Here is a 10,310-nt window from a genome sequence, read left to right as displayed (position 1 = left end):
GAAACGGCTCCAGCAGTTATTCACCAATAAAATACAGGAGCGCAGTGATTAAACATCACGTATTTATTAACATGCAGCTGTAATTGCCATCATTATATTGAATTTTTAATTCCCACAAATTTGCTGTAAAAGCTAAAACTTCCGGAGTGGCTTCACGTTTAGTCCCTGCTTTATAGTAACCACGCAAGAGCAAGAGCAAGAGCAAGGGGGGGAAAGAGCTGCCGACAGTACTGTGACTATATACTTATATATATGCTATATACTATATATATTTAGGCTTTGTGTAATTTATTGATCAGTACCAAAACACTGAAAACCAAAAATATATTTTTTATATATATTACTTATGTATTTTAAGGGGGTATGGAATTCGTCGGATGAATACTACTGCTATTACGTGTATGTTATTACTTGACTACTCTGACGTGTGAGTGTTTGCCTCTACATTGAATAGTAAGTTCTCACTTGACACACAATGAAGAATGATGAGGGGGGGAAAAAAAAAAAATCTTTAAAGCGATTTGATTGGCTACACATTTCCAATCCTGAAAGCCGGTTGGCTGAGTCCAAACCATGCTGCGAATAGCCGCAGAGAAGCGCGCTCCCTTATCTATGACATGGACCAATACCGGCAAATACGGAAGAAAGTGAAAACCCCGTCTGAGTAGCAGTGCTGCTGTTTCTCCTCGTCCTCCGTTGCAGCCCTGGACTCCTTGGTATGTTCTTCTTCTCGGACCGGTACGTGTGTGGGAAAATGCTCCATTGTTTTACGTTGGCCCCTTGGCCCAGAACACCCAGGGGCCGTCGAGCGCCCAGCTTCATCCTCCTCAGGGTAAACTGTTGTGACAGAGCACTCAGGGGCCCCTCATTAGCTCTCTGTCCACTAAGAAGCAAAGAAGCTGCTTTAATCCCCTCTGTCCTCCTCGATCTGGCAACACAGAAATGATTATAATTCCGTTTTTCCTTCTGCTCTCTTGTCTTATGCGGTTTAACCACCTTTATGAATGAACACTATGCTTGATAACAAAAAAAAAGCCTGTTTGTTAAGAGGTGTTAAACTTAGTGACGAGCATGTCGAAACTGGTTAAATTTAGCAGAAAATACATGTTGGCATTGTATAACTGGAGGTTATGGTTTCCTGCTGTTTGTGTATTTCTGGATTACTCCCTATATGAAAACATGTACATGTTTGCATGTTTCGATGGTTGTTTCACTGTTTTTTTATACATTTGAATTAATATGCAAAGAATCAATTTGGTCCAAGGATTGTTAAAAGAGTGAGCAGCTGCTTTCAAATGAAACGAGTACATCTCAGGGTCAACCGTGCGCTGTGCATTTTGTCAACGTTTTAAATCTGTTTCAGTCGGTTATTAATCAAGCTGCAGTGTAGCATAACTGCAGAGAAATGAAATGTTCTCCTGCAGCAGATCTTTAAATAAGGCCCGACCAGGCCTGTCAACAGGAAGCAGCTTGTCTGGTTTAAACGTCTGGCAAGTGACAGTATTACATATATATATATATATATATATATATATATATATATATATATATATATATATATATATATATTATATTATAATATATCACAGACAGGCTCCACATCGCCACACAGTCAAAAACAACATAGAATTGAAATGGCAAAATAAACCAAATACACTTTATTTATAAATCTTGAGTTATAATTTAATACGGTACCAATATGTTAACCAATATGCTTTCACAGTACATCAGAGTGGTTGTCAAAGAAGAAAATACAAATACACACACACACACACACACACACACACACATGCACGCACATTCACACACTTTCGGTTCAGCAATACCCTGCAGTGGTTTATTGTGCCTTCAAGTGGCCTGGGCTCATATATGCATGAATAATAATGAAATAGATTTGTTGATTGAGCTGGGCGGTTGTGTACAGTCCATTCATGCCAGTCAGAGGCTGTAGTTACAGTATACATTGCTCCAGTGCTCTTTAAATCTCTCTGAGACAGTCAGCGTAAAAAAGACCTGGAAACATAAATGAATCACTTTCATTTAGAGTTTGTAATGCATTGATCGTTAATCCAGTGAAGTAATGTCATTACTTTTAGTTACCAGTCTAAAGAATAAGATCTTAACCCCCTTTGACCCGTCTAATTATGAAAATGGCGGATTAACGTGCAGCTATCTCACGTTTAGCTTCTTGTCATCATCTCTCCGTTAAGATGAGAAATGGCAAAATTGAATGAAAAACAGTTTTTTAAAATTGTCTTTAGAGGGTAAACAGAGCAGACATGTGGAAATAATTACATCTGCCAGGAAATATGAACAAAAAATATTTAAGGGAATACAAACGTCAGAAAGTAATGACATTACCTATGAAAGGAGTAATGCATTACTTGGCGCAGCCTAACACTGATCATGAGAAGTGCATTTTCCAGATATTTCTTTGCTCTTTTTCTTTTCATCCTTTGTCGACGATGCAAACAGAATAAGACTCCAAAGTAAAACAGAGCATCACTCTCACCATTCGGTCTGTACACAGATGAGCAAACAGGATAATCGTTGACGTCGGGTTTCAGACGCCTGTGTTAAAATCTTTCTTAAATGTCCAAAGTGCCATGTCTGGAAGGTATGAAAACAAAAAAAGACTACAAAAAAACTAAACAGAAGATCAACACAAGACAATCCCGGCGGTTTTCTCACTGGCCGGGGCAAAAATACGCAAAACATTTAAAAAAGGAGCCGAAACATAATTTACAAGCACGATAAATATACACACAGCGTCCAATAAATATCGTTTGTTATCCCAAAACCATAGACTGTGAGCGGTCACCACGCTGCAACAACAAAACAAAAACAAAGATGTCCGTCATAGCCAGTCATTTCATCCGATGAAAAGTTGTTTCTTCTCGAACAAGGGAAGGAAATTCTGCCAGCGGGGACAAACCGTTTAACATCGGCAGAAAGGTTCATTCATTTCAGGGACCGGGGACACATGGGGACACAATGCAGCACACAGAAAGATGAAGGACAGTCGGTTCGGTGTGAGAAAAGGGTGAATTCAGATATTTGTCTCACATTGGAAATACCTGGAGTTATCTCATTCCACTGGCAGTTTTTTCCCCTCTTGTTCAAAGCAAAACGGCGATTCCACGCCGCAGCGACATGACTTGATGTGAGGTGTGGGACCTTTCCTGACTCCCCTCTATTGGATAGGCATGTACGGCCAGTTGAAGCTGCTCCCGGACAGCAGCATGTCCCTTATCAGAGTTTCTATGGGCGTTTTCCCCACAAGACGGATGAAGAAAAGCTGCTCTATGACAGAGGAAGAGACGGTGCGGAGGGAAGGCAGGCGGAGCAGCAGCTTCCCAAACCGGTTAGGCTGGTTGGGGTACTGGCTCCTCACGTACTCCTCTAAAGCACACTGGGATTTCTCCTGCAGACCTTCCACATGCGTCACGTCCGACAGACCACAAGCATCTGCAGACGGAGAGAACGACAGCGAGACAAAAACAATGTGAAAAAAAAGAGGCAGGCGAAGAAGCAGTTCAGGACCAGAGGTGCAACCGGGAAATCGGAAATGAACGGCCAAAAAAAATGGTTTAATGTCGCGGGTGTTTTGCCAACGTTGTCAGTAGGGAGTGAGTGGAACACACAGCAGCACGGGGAGGACAGAACTAATGAGTGCTTGATGTAGCGTAGGCAAAGAAACACAACAAACTGTTCTACTTTCTGACAGAAATCATTACGTTTTGCTCATGGACGCTATTGTTTTCCACTTGAACGTATTTACGGTGTTAAAGGAACGGGCAGGATTGTGGACAAATGAGCTTTTGTGGCTGGCTTGAACTGGTTTATTATCTTCTAATAAGCAGATCGGAGTAAATCTGGGTGATATAGTAACAGATCAGGACAGCACAACGTAACGGCTGGGGTAAAAAACACAGCAGCTTGGAGTAAATTAAAGATAATACTGAGATAACTTATTATCTCCTCAATCTGGTGCCGTCGGAGATTAATGATGGCGCTGTTGCTCCCATCAAATCCCCAAACATGACGTTGAGAAGAGGAAATAAGGAAAGCGTGTGTGGATGTGTTTGAGAGCACAGGAGGGTCACGTCCTGTGGAGTGGGTCCACACACAGCAGACTCCTCTGGTCCTACTGTAGCGCTGCAGGCCGCATGGCAGCAGGGGTTAAAGAAGGGTTTCTGTGTCCCAGTTTAAAAGACACGTGTTCAGATGTGCTCATGGGGACTGAAATAGACCCACACAGGAGACCTTTTTTATTTTCTACTCGGCTGCTACTCATCCTTTTGATACTGCTAATGACCCGGCCGTCAAACGCCGCTCTGACTGTTGGTAGGAGGCTCCAGCCCACAGCTCCACGTCAGTGGAGATCGCTCAGTAGCTGTACGGCAAATTCAAAGTATAATAAAAATAAAATCATCTATTAACATTCAGAATTTCGTAATTCATGTTTGAAGAGATGACAAGATTTAGTTTTTATCAATTTCAAATATTTTTCCTACTTGATTATTTGTATTCATTATTTGATAAATAATAAATAATAATGTAAAGCCTGCAAATTAACTTCCGTTAATTTTACTGCTTTATATTTGGGACTTAAATAATAACAAACTAGTCAATAAGATGAAACAGTCTGTTTAATTGCTGATGCATATTTTAATATTTTATGTGAAGCAACAATGGAATAAAATGTTAGCCTACATGCTATCGAAAGGTAAACGCTCAGCCCCGGTTTATTTGCAGACTGAGTTGTATTTCTCAGGGGAAAACTTTGTTTTTTAAATCATATAATAATATTAAAAACACTTTACTGATAAAGTTAACTATTTAAGGGCTGACCAACTGTATGAGGTCATAGGCAATTGTGGTCACTAGCAAAGAAGTTATATATGAAGTTATATATGAAATTATATATGCAGTTATATGATGAAGTTATATATGACATTATATATGAAGTTATATATGAAATTATATATGAAGTTATTTATGAAGTTATATATGAAGTTATATATGAAATTATATATGAAGTTATATATGAAATTATATATGAAATTATATATGAAATTATATATGAAGTTATTTATGAAGTTATATATGAAATTATATATGAAATTATATATGAAGTTATATATGAAGTTATATATGCAGTTATATGATGAAGTTATATATGAAATTATATATGAAATTATATATGAAGTTATTTATGAAGTTATATATGAAATTATATATGAAGTTATATATGAAGTTATATATGCAGTTATATGATGAAATTATATATGAAATTATATATGAAGTTATATATGAAATTATATATGAAGTTATATGTGAAGTTATATGTGAAGTTATATATGAAATTATATATGAAGTTATATGTGAAGTTATATATGAAATTATATATGAAGTTATATGTGAAATTATATATGAAGTTATATATGATGAAGTTATATATGAAGTTATATATGAAGTGAAGTTATATGTGAAGTTATAAAGATAAGTTATAGGATGAAATTATATGATGAAGTTATATATGAAGTTATATATGAAGTGAAGTTATATATGAAGTTATAAAGATAAGTTATAGGATGAAATTATATGATGAAGTTATATATGCAGTTATATGATCCATCAGGAAGAAGATACAAGACTATCAAAACCCGGACTAACATGCTGAGGAACACCTTTTTCACCTTACAGCCATTGATGCCTGTGTTTTATCTTGTATATATGTATTTAATGTCTTGTTTTAAATCAGAAATGTCTTAATGTTTTTATAATTTTTTTTACCTTGTTGCTGCTGATGACTGATGACTCACCAACTCAATTTCGTTGTATCTTTTTATAATGACAATAAACATCCTTATCCTCATGATAAAATCATATGATGAAGTTATATATCAAGTTATAAAGATAAGTTATAGGATGAAAAGACTTTTCAAATAGAAACAAAAACATTTTTTTTCTTGCTCTTTTGTTTTATAATGATTCTGGAGGTCAGAGTTTTGATCAAATTGAAATTTGCAGATTTTTTTTTTTTTTAAATGTGCATCTAACACTTTTTTTTAAATGTTCTTCTTTTTTTACACTAAATTAGAAAGACCTTAAATTAACCCGTAGCATACCCTATCTTTAACAGAACATGAACTTAATTCCAAAATATTCCATTTCATTTCACGAAAACACACATTTAATGAGTGCTAATAATAAAGCTGATTCTGAAACAGGGCGTCCATGATTTTCTTAGAAAACGAACAATTTGTGTAAAATTATATTTAGAGGTTTCTAACTAGCTTTTGTTTCCCACTACCCCGATGTTCAGACGTCATCATTATCATATTTATATTAGGCTGTATATTTTTGCCGAATTCATGGTCGTGTCCGTCCCAAAAAGACGCTCTTTTATAAGTAACGCTTTTCTTATAAGTCTGCGGTCTAACGTGGTGTGTTGTTGGTATTTCTAATTGTTTTTGAACTTTAACAGATTATTTATTATTTTTTTGTTCACACTTGTTTGAGTGTATATCGTGTTATTTACTACACCACAACCACTGCACACACTTCACAGTCACAAAGATGGAGGCCTATGCTACAAACACACTTCAGCCGTCCGGGCATCCATGTTCGCGTGCAGAGAAAGAGCGTTTACCTGTGGTGAACAGGACGATGGCCTTGATGCAGCTGTACTCCGCCGAGTCCACGTGCAGCACCTTGAGCTTCTCCACCTGCTCCTGGAAGACCCGGATGTGGTCCATGAAGGCCACCACCCGGTCCGCGGACATCGGGGAGGCGTGCAGGCCGGCGGCGGCGAGCAGCGGCGCGACGTGGACGGGCATGGAGCACTGTGCGGCGTTCAGCACGAACAGTTCGCTCCACGTGAGGCGGAGCAGGGCCACCTGGTCCGTCACCTGCAGGTCCGGGAAGAAAGGGATGTTGCGGGCCCACTCCACGGCGCTGAAGAGCATCCGGGCCGCTAGCTCACAGATGTTCTCAATGCCCATGATGTTGTTGCTCTGCAGGCACTGGGAGCCGAACCTGGAGGTCGGGTAGGGCTCGGCCCGCAGCAGCAGAGAGATGTATCCCGATAGATAGGAATGACACTGAAGGGGGTCTCCGTTTGTCAGAGCAAACTGGCCATGATAAGACTGGGTGGGAAGTCTGCCCCTCTGGACAGCTGCAAAGAGAAACAGCAGAAATGTCAAATCAGGCTAGAAGGCGATTAATACAACACTGATGGCATTTACAGAAAGAAAAAAAACCCCAATAAAACACATTATAAACACAAACTATTATCTTAGCCATTTATAATTCATGTTTACGGTCAATATGGTGGACTAGCTCCTCACAAATAAACAGGAATAAATGTTTTGGACAGCTCCTGGAGAGAAACGTCACATTCAGCTCGCTCGTGAAGCCTATTTCTAGGCCACGATCTGTCGCGCGACAGTTTCTGTTTGTGAAGCGTAGTCTACCTCATTTCAAATGGTTTACATGTACTGTTTTTTTCGCCTTTAAATCGTGTCCTCTAATATAAATATGAAAACTTTGTGGCGAGTTACGTCGCGTGAACCCACTTTGATAGAAGCCTTCTACTGCAGGGCCTTTGCTTTTCCTAAAAAAACTGCATTCGACTTTATTGAAAATTCACAACAAAACTGTTAAAACTCTCAAATGTCCTTCATTTATTTTTAGAAAGCAGTAACGGGAGGCTACGCAGGCTGTTGGCCTGTGCGACCAGCATAGATTACAGTAAATAAGAGCGCACACACGCGCGCGCGCGCGTGCGCGCTCAGTCCACACATAATCTACCAAAAGCATCATGCTCTCTAAAGACACGAATAAAACGAAAAAAAAAGCATCCAAATTTAATCAAAATGTGGTCAAATTACTGTCGAATTTATACACGTTACATGACGCAGCTTCGGTCTGTCTGAGCCACACAATGGCCATGTAGGACGGACACACGGCGAGCGAATAGCAACGCCAACCATGCTACAAGAAGCTAGGTTAACGGTGACAGTAATCTCTCTCTAACGTCACAGCTGGCTGAATACGAAGGCTAGCATGGAGACTAGTAGCCTGCCTGACATAAAGAGTCTGATATGATGAGTATGGGCGGAACACATGTCTCTCCAGTACCACTGAGAAGACAAAGGCAACACAAACTGTCCTGGAATGAATTATGTAGACATCAGCTAGGCTATACACACATGAAGCAACGCACGACATTTATAGCACTTTACAGCTGTGTGGTCAGGCTAAATTATCTTGATGAATAGAGAGCGTTAAGTGAATTTGAACAGTGTCCTAAACCGTGTAGTGCTGGATAATACGATGGGATAATACCGATAGCAACAACAGGATGACGCCAGCCCGTACCTTCCCTCCTCATGCCGACTTTGAGGCATTTCTTGAGGCGACAGTACTGGCACTGGTTGCGGTGGTGCTGGTCTACGGGACAGTTCCTGTTGGCCCTGCAGGTGTAGGACAGGTTCCTCCTGACGCTGCGTTTAAAGAAGCTCTTACATCCCTCGCACGTGAACTGTCCGTAGTGCTTCCCGCTGGATTTGTCCCCGCACACGATGCACTCGATGTGCTGGCTCTGCTGCTTGTCCATGGACGAGGAAGAGGAGGAGGAAGAGGAGGTGTTGTTGTTATTGTTGGCGGTGGTGGTCGCGGCGGTGGTGCTGGACGCATTGGGCGGCGGGGCGCCCTGGTGTGCTGCTGCTGCTGCTGCTGCTGCTGCCGCCTGGGGTATTTCCAGAGAGGACACCGGGTTCATGTGTCCCGACAGTTCCGCGGGCAGAGAGAGAGATGCGACCTGGGACACCGGGGAGGAGAGGGTCCCCTGAGTGTCTCCGACGCCCTCGGTGTTTCTCCATGCCACCATAGCCATATCGACAGTCTGCAAAACTTTGAGCGCCCAACTTTCCCTCTTTTTACGCTATTAATTAACGCGCACTATTTGTCCTCACGAATTACTAACACGCGTTCAAGAAAACCGCGGCATTGTTTGCCAAAATGAAATACAAATTACGCCTGAAAAACAAATAATTGAATGGAGCTCATAAGATAACGGCAATGTAATTATAACGCGCGACTTCACAAGTAAAGAGTCGGCAGTCACCCAGAAACAGCTTCGGCGCCGTGGAAATCCGAAAAAAAGAAAAGCTTCATTCAGACCGAGATAATGCACTGTAACATCCACAGCGGGGGAAATAAAGACAGACAGCACAGAGCCAGAAATCCACGGAGGACTGTAATGTTATCCCCAAAAGATATATCTATATGATCTGATCCTTTCTGTCCAGCTTTACACGAGATCACCGTGCGAGCAGAGCCTTCATCAGAGGGGATGTCGCCGGATCCAGGCTTCCCAGACGCTCCCTGCTCTGCCGATCAGTCACAAGTTACATTAAAAAGACAACGGAGGAGAGAGTGGAAGCGACGGTTTGATGATTTTGATGATGCTTTGCTCCCGGGACGGAGGAAGAGAGTGGTGCGTCCGCGCGTCACTGGCCGTGACTCGGTGACGTCGATGTTTGGGGGGGGGGGGCTATATCGCGAGGAGATTCGGGCTCCAGTTGGGTTTCTGTTGATACTGCACGGCTGGGTGCTCTGCAAGTTCTCAGCTTCCCCTTTCCCCGCTCTTTTTTTCTGGTCGTCTTCTCTTCTCATTCTCTCGCTTTCTGGTGTATGCGCTCTGCACCCGCTTGACTCCGGTACATGCAGTGATTCGGTCATATATCATTACGCTGAATATACATAGTTTTAGCTGACGCGTTATGAGCCTCTCACGAGGAGCGCAACAGACACACAGGCAGCACATCCTAACTGCAGTAATTTGATGCCACCTAGTGTCATGAGTAAATTACACAGGAAATTACCTTTTTACGACAGGACGCACTTGACTTAAGTTGGCTTAGGGGAATAAATCCACAACATTTCTAATGAGCTGTCCTCAACATGCATGTTATTTAAAGTGTTCATGTGGACATTATGTTACATTCACTGCTCCCCTCCCTTCTCTGTTGCAGTATATGCATATAGGCGTATTGACATATTGTAAATTAAGAGGGAAAAAATAATAATACCCTGATGAACTACGTGTTGATGAAAAAGATGATTCTTTTTTGTAAATTAGAACGTTATTTATAACACCAATGTTACATCTTCTTACAATGTTACCAAAAAGAGAAAACGTTTTGCAGGATATTGTTTTGCCTCCACTATAGTAAAAATACACTGGATTCACATGTCAAACCCAAAGACCAAAAATAATCAGTGTTCTGCATAGCCAC

At 41.0% G+C, this 10,310-nt stretch overlaps 1 protein-coding gene across 1 annotated transcript; it reads right to left on the bottom strand.

Annotated features, from left to right (window-relative positions):
* Window positions 1–1,669: 1,669 nt before the first annotated feature.
* On the bottom strand, window positions 1,670–9,529 carry LOC137887913 (COUP transcription factor 2-like). Its single transcript, XM_068731161.1, has 3 exons — window positions 8,389–9,529; window positions 6,659–7,183; window positions 1,670–3,468 (listed from the first exon to the last, which is right to left on the bottom strand). The coding sequence occupies exons 1-3, from the start codon at window positions 8,903–8,905 to the stop codon at window positions 3,194–3,196; spliced, it is 1,317 nt and encodes a 438-aa protein (XP_068587262.1). The 5' UTR covers window positions 8,906–9,529; the 3' UTR covers window positions 1,670–3,193.
* Window positions 9,530–10,310: the final 781 nt, after the last annotated feature.

The sequence above is a fragment of the Cebidichthys violaceus genome, unplaced genomic scaffold, assembly GCF_023349555.1.
Source record: "Cebidichthys violaceus isolate CVI_PGR_0920_01 unplaced genomic scaffold, fCebVio1.0.p SCAF_5, whole genome shotgun sequence".
Taxonomy (NCBI): domain Eukaryota; kingdom Metazoa; phylum Chordata; class Actinopteri; order Perciformes; family Stichaeidae; genus Cebidichthys; species Cebidichthys violaceus.
This window is presented reverse-complemented; position numbering and strand designations above follow the sequence as displayed.

Bases quoted from the DNA above. Each gene is read 5' to 3' on its own strand.
- LOC137887913 (XM_068731161.1), bottom strand. From the start codon at position 8,905: ATGGCTATGGTGGCATGGAGAAACACCGAGGGCGTCGGAGACACTCAG. The intron at 7,184-8,388 runs GTACGGGCTGGC...TTCTCTTTGCAG, and splicing joins AGTCGGCATGAGGAGGGAAG to CTGTCCAGAGGGGCAGACTT. The intron at 3,469-6,658 runs GTAAACGCTCTT...CTCCGTCTGCAG, and splicing joins CATCGTCCTGTTCACCACAG to ATGCTTGTGGTCTGTCGGAC.